This window comes from Dermatophagoides farinae, chromosome 3, assembly GCF_024713945.1.
Source record: "Dermatophagoides farinae isolate YC_2012a chromosome 3, ASM2471394v1, whole genome shotgun sequence".
Taxonomy (NCBI): domain Eukaryota; kingdom Metazoa; phylum Arthropoda; class Arachnida; order Sarcoptiformes; family Pyroglyphidae; genus Dermatophagoides; species Dermatophagoides farinae.
In genome coordinates, this window is record NC_134679.1 from 1737636 (window position 1) to 1752112 (window position 14477).

Sequence of the window (14477 nt, forward strand, 5' to 3'; positions counted from 1 at the left end):
CTTTTCAATTCGAATTTGAAATAATAATAATCCTATGACCGGTGATCGATCTAAAAAAAAAGAAAAAATTGATTACGATGAATCCAGAATAAAATAAGAAGATCCGGCCAAAAAAAAACAAAGAATCGACAATAATCAATTTTCAAATGTAAATGTTTTGTTTTGTTTTTTTTTTTTTTTGGTTCTCATTCGAATTTCAGTAAACAACAATAACAGTAATGAATAGAAAAATCTGGTTATATCTAGTTTCACTACTTCGTTTGAATATATATAGCTTATATGTGCACCACATATGGTTGCCACCACCACCGCTATCGACTGATGATCAATAATGGTATACCGAATACCGACTTTGTATGGGGTTCGCATGTCCGTTTTCTTTCTTTTTTTTGCTTTTGCTTTTTCTTTGGTTGAATAAAAATTTTTCGGCGCGTGTTTTTCCCTTCTCCATTTCACTTTCATTTACCGAAAACACAAAAACCTATCATCATTCATGATATTTGAGCTTTTTTTTCGAAAATTTCATTGTCAATCGGTCGATTGTCATACATAGCTGACTATTCTGTCTTGTTTGTGGTTCATTCATTCAAACAGAATTCTTTTTCCACCTCAACATATGACTAAATAATGATTCATGGTCATAATAATATTGGATCATTCTTAACATTTTTTTTTTTGCTTTTGTCGTCATCATCGTCATCAAATGACAATCGTTGCCATTTAACCATTTCATACAGACGGTGTTTGTTTGTGTGTGTGTTTGTATGCTTATTTTGTAGTTTATCTTGCCGGTTAATTTCCATTGTTTGAGTCTGATGCACATGTGTGCTTCAAAGTGGTTAAATCACGCCACTTTTTTTTCTTTCTCTCTCTCTTTTTTCATTTTCAACTTTCTTTAATTTGTGGTGGTGGTGGTGATGGTGATGATGGTTGATATTCCATTACCATTTCATCTATTCTATGCACTTGGTGTATGTTGATTTGGTTAAATTCATCAGCAAAAAAAAAATAAAAATTTCGTGTGACAATAACAAATTTATGGTTGTTTATTAAAAGTGAAAAATTTTTCCATTTTTTTTCTTGTTGTTTGATTCAAAATATGACAAATCATAAACAACTATAAAACACCGGAACTATATATATGTAACTGACACTGCAGTGTTATTTTTTTCTTCTCGATCCACACACACACACAAAAACAAAAAACAAAAAAAGAATTTCCAATGTATGTACCATTCGAATAAAAATTTGACATCAAGGTCTAATGAATGTGAATTTAAAAATAAAAAAATTCTTCATTTGTCTAATGATGATGAATAAATTTTTAAACATTTTACTGTTTGACTTTTGATAATGATATCAAACTATTCATAAAATTTTTTTAAACATCATTTACCGGCTGGTAAATATGTTTGTTTTTTTTCCATCTCATTTATAATTATCAATTGCATTTTGATTAGAAATTTTTTTTTTCTCGAAACTATATACACATGAGAGGCATAGAAAAATTTTATTAGCAATTCATATCATAAAATCTGTTGATGATGATGATAATTATTCGAAACGTTCAAAACATTAATCCAATGTTGATGATTTGTTGTTGTTGTTGTTGTTGTTACTGCTGACTTTTTTGATGACGAATCCAATAAAAGAATTATAATGAAAATTATTATCATTATTACATCTGGTGATTGTTTTGGTACAAATTTTTTTTTTGTTCATTTGTTCTTGGATGTTGTCAACTCCAAAACAGAGAGATCAGAAAACAAAACAAAACATTCGACATTGACATTGAAGTGCACTTAACATTTTGTTGTTGACCATTTGTTGTTGAAATAAAATGAATTATAATTGTCACATGGGATCACATAGAAAAATGTGATGAATTTTAGTCCTTGAGATGTATCACACACAATGTATTTAATGATTGAATGAACAAGTACAGAATGGTCAGAATTTAGTAATCGATAAATGTGTTTTTTTTGTGTGTGTGTGTACATATAGATAGTGAGACATTTTCAACAAAAATTTTGGATCATACCATCCTTATAAAAAAAGCGTTTTGTCATTTGTTTTGTAAATATCGGGCCAGTAAAAAAAAAACTAGCCGTAGGGAGAGAACTGACTCAGACGATAACTATAATCAAATTTTTGTAACCCCGAATTTTTCATTGTTCTCATTGATTCGTAGTTTGAGACAAACGATCACAAAAACCAAAACCAAAACCAAAACCAAAAAAAAAAAAAAAAGTCAACTGTACATAATGTATTATATTCTATTCTATTTCCTGTATTCTTCTTTCAATTGCCGTAATTTGAATCCCTTAGTTCAAATAGCTTCGAGCCTTTCGGCATGATGATGGATCGAAGAAGATATTATATATATCCTATTTAAGGGTATTGAATTGAAAAGAAAAATTTTTTTTTGCTTCTTCATAAATTTAAGCCTATTTTAGTTCAAACTAATAATGATAATAAAGTTATTAAATACAAAATGTGTGACAGATAAATGTCGTGTGTGTCATCATCATCACCTTTTTTTATGCCATACAGTAGTAGATTTATCCAATAAGAGAGAGCAAGAGAGAGAGAGAAAAATCTAAAATTCAGTTTTTTTTATATTTAAAATGTTTCTTTCGTCTGCTGTTTTTGAACATGATTATTTGTTATTTCATCATCATCATCATCATCATCATCGTCGTCATTAGTCGTTGTGAATGTTTTTGTTTTTCAATCCAACAATTTTTTACATTCAATTTGTTCATCAAATCAAATTATTATATTAATATTTTTTGTTTTCTCTCATATAAATCAATCAATCTCATCATAGAGTCCTGTGATCGATATTGGAAATTTTTTTTTTTTTTTTTTTGAATGTATGCATCATGTTGATGTTTTAATTTTGATTTGGTGAAAACGAAAATCAACAAAAAAAAAAAAAAAAATGAAATCATTTCATCAACAACAAACGGAATCAGATTGGCAATCGTCGTCGGTAAATGATGATAATAATAATAATAATAAATTTCCAACAACGGTGACACCATCATCATTATCATTGCCATTATTATTATTACGGAAAAATGAAATCTTTAATCGTCTATTATTTATTTTGACATTTATCAATGTTATCACCATTTGTTTTGGTAAGCACAAGAATTTGTATTATTATTGCAATGAAAAATTATTATTATTTGTATATGTGATTGATTTATGTTGTAAGGTTACAACCATTGATTTTGTGAAATGTGTCATGTTGATCAACTGATGTAGGTAGGCATTTGTTTGATCATCATTGCCATGATTGAAATTGGAAAATGGAAATAAAAATTTTCAAATTAGAATTTATTGACTAAAAACTTTAAATTGTACAAAAACGATTTAAAATAAATTATAGCAATCAGCTTGGCAGCAATTATAGAATGATAGAGATATTTAAAAAAGTTTTTAATTCAATAAACACAAAATTAATTTGACAAAAAGGTCAAAAACCGTGAAGTGTAGAATCGTGAATTTGAAAAACAAAGAATATTCTTATTTATGATGATGTTATTGATATATTTTTTTTTTTGTTTTTATTGTTTGACCAAAAAAAAAAAAATTGACAACACAGGATTCTCTGATGATGCTGTTTGTAGTATAAGCCAATTTGAATGCGAAAATTCATATCCAATTCGTTGCATTCCATTATCATTACGTTGTGATGGATATCCGGATTGTCGAGATAAATCCGATGAGATCGATTGTCGTAAGTAAAATCATTTTGTTTTGTTTTGTTTTGATTTTTTTTTTGCTTAAAAACATTGCTCCTTTATTTCCTACATATATTAATTTCTTATTGTTGACACTCGATTTGTCGCTGTTGTTGTTCCGCTTTATGCTATTATCGATGCATTATTATTCGAAAGCTTTGAAAGATTAGTAATACAGGATTTTTTCTTTTTTTGTTTTGTTTTTGAATATGGTATATCATATGACTTAAACATCATCATCATTTGAACGAAAATCAAGCCATTAGCTAAAAAGCCGTTTCTTTTTTTTTTTTTTTTTGGTCCCTATATGCATTATTATTGAACAAAATTGAACAATGACAAACAAATAGAAAACTTTTTTTTTGTTTTTCTTTCGAAATGACAAATTTCGTTCCGTTTGAATTATTTTCTAATAGTTAGATATTGTACGATAGTAGTATACTATGTGATCATCAATCCACTAATTGATTGTGGAAAGCATCATTTATTCATCCATCAGCTCGTCAAATGTGATAAGTTATAGCCAACTATACAAATAGAATAGTTGAATTCTGTCATTGATGATGAGAATGAATCAAATCAATGGACAACTGTAACGAATTAGAATTCTAACTTATAAATTATTATGTGATGATGATAATGTTAACAACAACAACAACAACAACACAATTTTTCCTCATTGAATGTAAATAGACGCGTGTAGCTTTCTATTTGGATTTTTCAACCATAATTTTTTCAACTCAAATTCAATTTTGTATATTTTTTTTTCATCCATTGATTTATATAGCAAAAAATAGTTGCGATGAAACAGAATTTGCTTGCAATTCAACAAAGAAATGTATATTTGCCGCATGGCGTTGTGATGGGGAACCCGATTGTGAGGATGGGTCCGATGAGCTTGATTGCCGTAAGTGCATTATTATTATTATTATTATCATCATCATCATACACATTATGATCATTTTCATGAATTAATTCCAATTCGTTTGATTTAATTTAATTTTTATTTCTATCCATCCATTCCAATGGCAGTGAACTGTGAACAGCATCAATTTCGATGTGCTAATAATCGTTGTATTGATAAGAAAAATGTATGCGATCATATTGATGATTGTGGTGATGATTCTGATGAATCGGTTCTTGCATGTAGTAAGTATTCATATTTCGTTTGTTTTTTCTTTCGCTATGATGAACAAATTTAATTTTTCAATTTGTTTCAGTGTTTCATCGTTCACTATGTACAAAAGATGAATTTAAATGTTCAAATGGTCATTGTATTCCATTGAATTTGGCATGTGATGGCCATAATGATTGTGGTGATGATTCGGATGAAAATTCACCAAATTGTAAGTGATAATTAAGTATATCAAATAGATTATTTGATTCAATTATCTACACACAGGTACACAATGCTTTATCGATGATTTTAAATGTAAAAAATCAAATGAATGCATATCAAAAGAGAAATTATGTGATCAAATTGATGATTGTCCAGATGGTGAAGATGAATTTGATTGCGATAAACATCATCAACATTATTCTATTCATGGTTCAATTTGTCAACCGGATGAATTCAAATGTCACAATAGTTTTGAATGTATTCCAGAATATTTGGTTTGTGATCAAAAATGTAAGCATTTTTTTACTATAAATTAAGATGCGAATAACTCGAGATAACTTTTATCCAGTTGATTGCAGTGACGATTCTGATGAACGAAATTGTACATATCGATGTGATTTTGCCGAAGAATTTCTTTGTCATAATGGTGTAGAATGTATACCGATCTCATTGTATTGTGATGGTTCATCTGATTGTATGGATCATTCGGATGAAGCAAATTGTCAAATTGTTGATCTGCCAAATAATACTACATCATGTCGTAAAGGTTTCAGATGGAATCCAAAATTAAAACGATGTTACGATATAAATGAGTAAGTTTTTTTTCATGCACTTTACTTTGAACATTATATTCATTCATCATTTTATATTCCATATTCAGATGTATCGAAGATTATAGCATTTGTTCAGGACATCGTTGTATAAACACTTTAGGTGGTTTTCAATGTCAATGTGCAGATGGATTTACCGTACTCAATGATTATTGTGTTCGAAATTTTACCAATCATCATAATCAGCTGATATATTCGGTTGATGATCACATACAAACAATACGATGGTCAAAATCTTTATATTCTGCCCCAAAGATTCATAATTCAACGAAATTATTTCACTTCAATCAAGATGATGATGATGACGTGCCATCTCAACTGGTTTTTGATTATAATATTCATTCGAATTATTATGTTGCATCAAATCAACGTGGTCAATTATATTTGGATCGCTTTGATAAAGATCGTCCAATTGGATTGGAAAAAATATCAGTACCTGCCATTCTGGCACAATGTCATCATCGTGTCAGAAGTTTATCTTTAGATTGGATTAATCATTTGCTCTACTTAATCAACACTGATTTAAATCATATCGAAGTAATAAAATTGCTCAAACCGAATAAAGTTCTTGTATTTGCTGAAAATTTACATGAAGCTCAAGATATTAAAGTAAATCCAATCGAATCGTGGATAGTTTGGAGTGAAAAAGGTCAAATTATTCGAATGTCTCAAGATGGCAGCGAACGAAAATTGATTACCGATCAAGTTATCATGCCAATGGGATTGACAATTGATTATCTTTCACAGCAGATTTATTGGCTAGATGCCAAACTACATTCGCTCAATTCAATACATTTTGATGGAAGTAATCAACGAATCATATTAAATTCTGAACAATATTTAGGACATCCATTCGATATTGATGTATTCGATAATACAGTATTTTGGAGCGATCTCCATACCGGTTCGGTTTATGTGACCGATAAATTTGGCCGTAATTCTGGCATATATGAATTATTTACTAATAATCGTTTACGACATCAAAATGTAACCTATCTAGACACTATTGATTCGTATAAACAACCACGAAACGAATCATATGATTGTCCATTAAATTGTCCATATCGTTGTAATGTTACATTATCATGTATCTGTCCAGAACCATATGTTCTGTGCAGTGATATGAATGGTGATGATCATCAATGTTTAAAACATTGTTCAAACGTTGTCAATACAATGAGCAAGAAAATTTTTTCTTTCCTACATATTGCATCATTATTATTAATATTAATGATAATTCTGTTTGTTTTCATAAAATGTTGTCAAAAGATTCGTAAATTCAGGTAATAATTACATAATAATGCTTGTTATATCTAATGATAATATTAATATTTTTTTCATTTTAGTGAGAAAAAATACAAAACAATTCAATTGAATAATTTACGGCCTTCTTCATTTGGTCTTGGTCATCATCAAACTCATCATCATCCATTGGCCAACGGTGAATCATCATCGGCAAATTTAACAAGTAATATATCCTCATCGGATGTTTGTAGTGATCAATTAAAAATGACACATGACAATTGCCTTTTCATGAATGGTCGTCGTGATGATCAATCAAGTGGTTATTCATCATCAGTTTTATCTGATCAAACAATACCATATTGTTCATTGATACGAAAATCAACACTCATTAATAATAAAAATGGTAATAATCATGTATCGTATTATTTTAATAAAAATCCAAACATCAATAACGATAATGATGATGACGACGATGATGATGGTGATGAAGAAGAAGAAGAAGAAGACGAAGTAGAATGTACATCATCATCGAATCCAAGTCAAACATCAAGTGATGAAGTGAATGTTGCTCATGATACTAATGAAACCAAAAAAGAATGTCGATTCTTTGTATAATTCATGCTATGCTATAGTATTATTTATTTAAATCATTTTAAACACATGATAATGTTGATTTCATCTACTACTTATTATATTTATAGTATTTCTAAACAAAGTTGAAATGTATTTGTATATGTTTTTATCCAAAATAATGTGCGAATGTTGTATACTTTTTGTTTAATTGAAGATCTCAATATAATGTATAATCAAAATGGTGAAATCTAAATTTGCCAGAAAAAAAAACAAAAATCAAAATCTAATTTTATATTTATTTATACAACTGATATTCTCTATTCTGTTGCCTCACAAAAAAATGTTGGCATGAAAATTCTGTCTTTGACACAGAGTTTTCAATGTGTTAAATTTAGTTTAGCTCAAGTCTTTAACATATACGTATTAAACAGATTCTCTCGGCATCAAATATGAAGAATAAATTATGCAATATAAATGCCGATATTCGAATAGCAATTATGAATGATAATCTGGAACAACTTTTGCCATTGATGAAAAAAATTTTCGATTATCATTGTGAAATGAATCCAACAATTCAATCATCAAAATCAATATTTGAAAATTTCCCATTACTTGCAAATGGTTCGACAATTTTGGGTGACGCAATAATTCATAATCGAATGAAAATAGCAAAATATTTAATTGTGAATCATATTAATTTGAATACTCGAGATAAAACATCCAACGGTTATGAAGAATCACCATTAATTATTGCTATTCGACAACGAAAATATTCCATAGCTAGTTTGATACTTGAACAAACCGAAACCAATGTCAATGTGACCGATTTGTTTTGTCGTCAACCATTGATGCTTGCAATGGAACATCGTAATTCAATACTAGTCGATAAAATTCTATCACATCCATCGTTTCGTTTAAATTCATCATATAATCCATTATCGGTTGCATTTCGTTATCATATTGATTCGAAATTAATCATCAAAATGATCAACATTGGATATGTTTTTCCCGAAGATCAGAAAGAGAATATTCTACTCCTGAAATCTATGGATTCAAACATATTGTCCGTAGATTTGACATTCATTTTGAAACAATCTTTGTATGGCAATTATAATTATAATAATCAACCATTTCGATTAAAACAATTGTGTAGACAAATAATTAGGCAACATTTTTTTCTACGTCATTCCTATCCAATCATTTTACATAATGTTGATAAACAATTCAGAATGAAACTCCCTGAATATATAAAACATTTTATCTGTGATTTATCTGTCTATTAAAATTTTATTATTATTATTATTATGTTCTCACAACATGAATGGACCATCTATCTGATTGTTTATTAATTGTATTCCATAATAATTTGAATGGATAAAGCTCAATAAAAAATTTATTCGTTTACGTCATCTGTGATCATTTTTTATCAAGCAGAATTATACATTTTTTTTGCCATTCTAGATAGAATCCAGATTGAAAATCACCCGTTCTTATGAATTAATAATGCTCATTAATAGATAAACAGAATAGATTGTCTCCAACAACGAAGATGATCTTCAAAAGTCAACAAATAACTAGAGAAAAAAAAGAATATATTTTCTAGTCACTCCATTTGAAATATTTCATTTGTGATTTGGCTATCGTTTTGTTCTGGTGTGTCGGTCTGGTGAAAAAAAAATGATTCATTCAGCTACTAGTGATAGGCAATTTGATGCCGAAAGTTCATCGGTTGCATCATCAAGTGATGGTATGATCAATAAGAAGACTAAATGGCAAACAATTCAAGGAAATCTCGAAGGTTTGTTATTTATGAATTTATGGTGAAAAAAATTTCTACAACTTAAGTTTGGACAGATTTCTGGATCACTAAACAAATTCTACCAAAAGATGCTGACAAAACTAAAGTGGTGAAAACAACTTTACGAGAATTGTTGACCTATATTGCATTTTTGGTTACAATTACTTATAGTAAGTAAAATTTACCTGGAGATTATTGAAGAATTTTTTTCATAAATATTTTCTATCATTTTTCAGTCACATTTTCAATGATGAATCCAACAATGTATTATCAGACGAAAATCATGTCGAATCTGTTTTTGGATCAACCCGATTCAAAAGGTATAACATTTCGTATGGCTACACAAATGGATCATTTCTGGGATGTAAGTAGTAGTAATATGAATTCGAATATCTCTGGTAATTGTAATCAATTTTTTGAATTTGTCATAAAAAAAAGTTTGTCGAAGGTCCATTAATTCATGGCTTGTATTGGGATAAATGGTATAATAATGAAACGGCTAGTTCATTCAAATCGATTTTGTATGAAAATTATCTACTTGGTGCACCACGTATGCGACAGATTCGTGTACGAAATGATTCCTGTGAAATACATAAAGATTTTCAACGAGCAATATTTTCCTGTTATAATCATTATTCAAAAATTTATGAAGATCGTGATGATATTCATGAGAAACATATACCAGAATTTGAATGGCAAGAAATACGATCATTCGCTAAGAATGATGTATGGGGACAATTGTCCACATATTCAGGCGAAGGTGGCTATATTGTTAATCTATCGTTGAATAAAACAATAGCCATTAAAACTATTGAAAAATTGAAAGAATTCCTTTGGATTGATCGTGGAACACGTGCCGTATTGATTGATTTCACCACTTATAATCCAAATATTAATCTATATGTGGTCACTAAATTGATTGCCGAATTTCCAGCTACTGGTGGCATGTTTACATCATGGCAATTTCGAACATTAAATCTACTGGAAAATAGTTCACAGGCACAGATTGGTCTTTATGTTTGTTTCATAATGTTTTTGATTTTCATTGTTTACTATACGATTGAAGAATTTTTCGAAATTACTGCACTCGGTTTCATACCTTATCTTCGTTCAAGTGGTTGGAATTATCTTGATCTTTTCATCATTCTCATTTCATTAGCTTTAGTATTCTTTTTGGTTTGTCGTAAATATATTATAACAAAAATTTTTGATGAAGCATACACTGAAGAATTGGCCGAACATGGCTATATGGTCGAAATGGGCAATCGAACCGTTTCACTTCAAATTGATACCTATCAATTTGATACACTTGGATTTTGGTCAGCTCAATTTAGCAACATTTTGGCTGTTCTTTCATTCGTTTCGTGGATCAAAATTTTCAAATATATTAGCTTCAACAAAACAATGTCACAGTTGAGCTCAACACTTAGTCGTGTAAGTTTTCTTTTTTTTTGCTCAAATTTTTACCATTATCCATAATTATCTATATTCTAGTGCGCTAAAGATATTGCTGGTTTCGGTCTAATGTTTTTTATCGTATTCTTTGCATTCGCTCAACTTGGCTATCTGCTTTTCGGAACTCAAGTCAAAGATTATAGTTCATTTGGAAGAGCTGTGTACGTTTTTATTCGTAATATGATGATTCTTCAATAAAAAAAATCTAACGATTGAATTTCATTTTTAGCTTCACATTGTTACGTCTGATTCTTGGTGATTTTGATTTTCAAGCCATTGAAAATGCTAATCGAGTATTGGGACCAATATTTTTCCTCAGCTACATTTTCTTCGTCTTTTTCGTGCTGATGGTAAGATTTTTTTTCTATCGGAAATATTTCAGAAACTTTCACTTTTTGGTTTTAGAACATGTTTTTGGCTATCATCAACGATACGTATGCAGAAGTAAAATCTGAATTAAAAGATGATGAAGAATTTGCTATGATGGATTATTTCAAAGCCATTTCGAATCAAATCCTACACAAACTTGGTACCCAAAAAGAACAAATTGAAGAAATTCAACAAGCAATCAAACAATCTGGATTTGATGGTTCACGTCGAGTGAGTTTTTCAACTATCCGACAAGAATTGAAGAAACGAAATCTAAGTGATCAAGAAATTGAAATGTTGTTTGCAAAATATGATATCGATCAGAATAGAGAATTGGATGAAACTGAATTGCATGCAATGTTCGAAGATCTAGAAGGTAAAAAGAAATCGATCGAAAAAGAAATGGAAGAAAATAAGAATAAACGTCGTGATTCTGTGTTGAGTTTACATGGACGACATTTGCCTCAATTTGATTTCGGAAAGATATCCAAACGTGTGGATCGTATGGAATATGTATTGGCAACCATATCGAATAAAATGGATTCACTTTTTGCTAATCGAATCGAAAATGATGACTAAAATTAATCACATAGATTTGAAGTAGATATTTTTGTAGTCAAATTTTGAAAAAAACTCAAATCATTATCATTCTTATTGAGAAAAATTCAAATTAATTAATTGCTTTAAAATTTTGATTGATTAAAATAAATAAAAAAAATGAATGAAATTTTTTACGTAGAAAAAGCGCGTGAATTTTTGAATTTTTTTTTTCTCACCCATACTAGTGTTTATGAACAGTTTCAATGATACATGTGACATTTTTGTTTTTGATTAAAAAAAATTTTTCTTTGAAAAAATTCTTTATTTGTGTTATTATTATTTAGTATCTTTATTTCCATGAATTTGGATTTAAATCAATTATATTTCCCGTTGCCTTTGACTTGACCTCATTGGAATTATAATTAAACATGAATTATGACCATAATAATGATCATATCGATGATTATTATGCCTTTCTCAACGTTCCTAAAAATGTAAAATTTGTTAAATTTGTTTTTTTTGTTTGAATTTTGTTTGCACATTTTTTTTTATTTTTTCTTCAGGCCAGTGTCGATGACATACGTAATTCTTTTCGATTACTCAGCCGACAATTTCATCCGGATAAACACACGAATCCGGCACTCAAACGACAAGCCGAGTTGATGTTTGATAAATTAAAAAAAGCTTATGATGGTATGATTCATTACTTTTATTCTAAATATAATTATTGTCTTTCAATTTTTTTCTGATTTTAGTTTTAAGCGATCCAGATAAACGGGCCGTTTATGATGCATTAGGAGCTTCAGGTCTTCAGAATAATGAAGCCTGGGCATTGGTTGAGAAAAAATTCAAATCAGTCAAAGAAATTCGTGAAGAATATGAACAATTGATTAAAGCAAAAGAGGAACGTATGCTGCAACAACGGACCAGTCCCAAAGGAAATATAACCGTATTGGTCGATGCAACCAATTTATTTCAACAAGATGACTCAGACGATGATGATGATAATGATGATCGAAGACTGGTCATTTCACCATCATCGATCGAAGTTCGTTCGATGACCATAACTCAATCATTAGATACTCCATTAACGCTCAACAATCATGTGATATTGAATGGAATGATAAGCGTTCGTAATGGCGTTGGAAGTGGTAATCTAGCGCTTGGATTACGACATATTTTCAATCGTAAGTAACCCACAATAATTGTCATCATAAATGGGTCGATTCTTTTAATCATTGATTTTATAGCAAAAACATGGGGAGAAATAGAATTTGGTGCTGGACAAGGTCCAATGTTCAGTATGAAAGTTTTTCGTACATTATCTCCAACTCTTCATGCTACCTGTAATACAAATTTGTATATTTCATCATTTGGTATCCGACCAGGACTATCACTCAGTAAGCATCAATAATATTGAAATTCAAATTGAATAATGCTTGAATTTTTTTGAATAGTATTGACCAGACAATTTAGTAAACATTTTATCGGATATTTATCATATAAGGCCGGTATAGATTCATCAATGAATACGACAATGATATACGAAAATGAATATTGTCGTGTTAATGGATCGTTGCAATTTGGCTATCGAAATTCATTCATATCGTCCAGTTATACGCATAAGTTCAAACAAAATAATACCCGTGTAAAAGTCGGATTAAAATTCGGATTTTTAGGCATCATGATGGATTATGGTTGTGAAACTAGATTATCTCAATATAGCACACTTGGTGCGGCCATGACAGTCGGTACGATTGCCGGTGTTAATCTAAGGATCAAGTATGGATCATCTAATCAATGTAATGAATTCTTTATAATTATTTTGTAAATATCGTTGATTGCTATAGATTAATACGAAATCAGCAAACTTACATGTTACCAATATTACTGTCGGAAGAGATTGTTCCAGGTTCTCTAATATATGGAACAATATTACCATTAATATCATATTATCTAATCAAGAATTATATAATCGATGTTTATGTAAAGAAAATGGAACAAGAAGAACTAGAAAAAGAAAAAGAAGCGAATGCATTATTACTCGAAGAACGTCGTAAAGATGCATGTGCCTACATACAATTGATGAAAGATTTTTATGAACGAATTATTGAACGTGAAAAATCGGTCGATGGTTTATTCATTGAGAAAGCATTGTATGGACAAGAAAGCCATGTTGAACAATATGATAATTATAATGGTCCAATACCAGCCGAAGCAAATGTTTTTGATTTTAAAGTTGCCCTACAAGTGTTGGTCAATGAAGATTCACGTTTAATATTGACATCAGCTTCGAAATCATATCTACCTGGTTTCTTTGATACACATCTTGGTGGCCCTAAAAAACTATTAATCCGTTATCGATATAAGAGTCGTGATTATCGAGTCATTTTAAATGAAAATGAAGGCGCAACATTACCATCCGAAAGTAAGCAATTTTTTTTTGCTGATTAAAAAATGGCTTAACAATTCCTTTTTTTCTTCTCATTCTCTCATAGGACACTTAGTTTTATCAATAAATGAAGATCATTTCAATTAGTTTCATCTTTGTTTGATTGATATAGTGACTGAGATATATAAATTTGTTTTTGTAAGAAATTTTTTTAGTCAAATTATAAGCAAAATGAATAAATATTTTATTTCTAATTCTCGATTAAGAAAACAATTACCTAGATTAATTAATAATAGAATTGCACTTGTTGATTGTTTTCATCGATCATAAATGACGTTTTTAATATGAGATAAGTCACGATTTTCAACGTTTATCGATGATCCGTTAATATATATTTGCCGTC

General features: G+C 29.6%; 2 protein-coding genes across 2 annotated transcripts; both read left to right on the forward strand.

Annotated features, from left to right (window-relative positions):
* The first annotated feature begins 924 nt into the window (after positions 1-924).
* LOC124498491 (uncharacterized) lies at positions 925-14344 on the forward strand. Its single transcript, XM_075729739.1, has 17 exons — positions 925-1225; positions 2831-3146; positions 3614-3748; positions 4540-4659; positions 4785-4901; positions 4973-5098; positions 5155-5382; positions 5441-5684; positions 5753-6985; positions 7049-7445; positions 12144-12176; positions 12246-12375; positions 12438-12869; positions 12933-13082; positions 13140-13464; positions 13533-14110; positions 14181-14344. Exons 2-17 carry the CDS (start codon positions 2945-2947, stop codon positions 14219-14221), a joined length of 4491 nt encoding a protein of 1496 aa, XP_075585854.1. The 5' UTR covers positions 925-1225; positions 2831-2944; the 3' UTR covers positions 14222-14344.
* On the forward strand, positions 9077-11886 carry LOC124498494 (polycystin-2-like protein 1). Its single transcript, XM_047062252.2, has 7 exons — positions 9077-9318; positions 9375-9488; positions 9555-9682; positions 9757-10752; positions 10813-10934; positions 11003-11123; positions 11179-11886. The coding sequence occupies exons 1-7, from the start codon at positions 9198-9200 to the stop codon at positions 11719-11721; spliced, it is 2145 nt and encodes a 714-aa protein (XP_046918208.1). The 5' UTR covers positions 9077-9197; the 3' UTR covers positions 11722-11886.
* Positions 14345-14477: the final 133 nt, after the last annotated feature.

Bases quoted from the DNA above. Each gene is read 5' to 3' on its own strand.
- LOC124498491 (XM_075729739.1), top strand. From the start codon at position 2,945: ATGAAATCATTTCATCAACAACAAACGGAATCAGATTGGCAATCGTCG. The intron at 5,383-5,440 runs GTAAGCATTTTT...ACTTTTATCCAG, and splicing joins TTTGGTTTGTGATCAAAAAT to TTGATTGCAGTGACGATTCT. The intron at 12,870-12,932 runs GTAAGTAACCCA...TTGATTTTATAG, and splicing joins ATTACGACATATTTTCAATC to CAAAAACATGGGGAGAAATA.
- LOC124498494 (XM_047062252.2), top strand. From the start codon at position 9,198: ATGATTCATTCAGCTACTAGTGATAGGCAATTTGATGCCGAAAGTTCA. The intron at 9,489-9,554 runs GTAAGTAAAATT...ATCATTTTTCAG, and splicing joins TTTGGTTACAATTACTTATA to TCACATTTTCAATGATGAAT. The intron at 9,683-9,756 runs GTAAGTAGTAGT...CATAAAAAAAAG, and splicing joins AAATGGATCATTTCTGGGAT to TTTGTCGAAGGTCCATTAAT.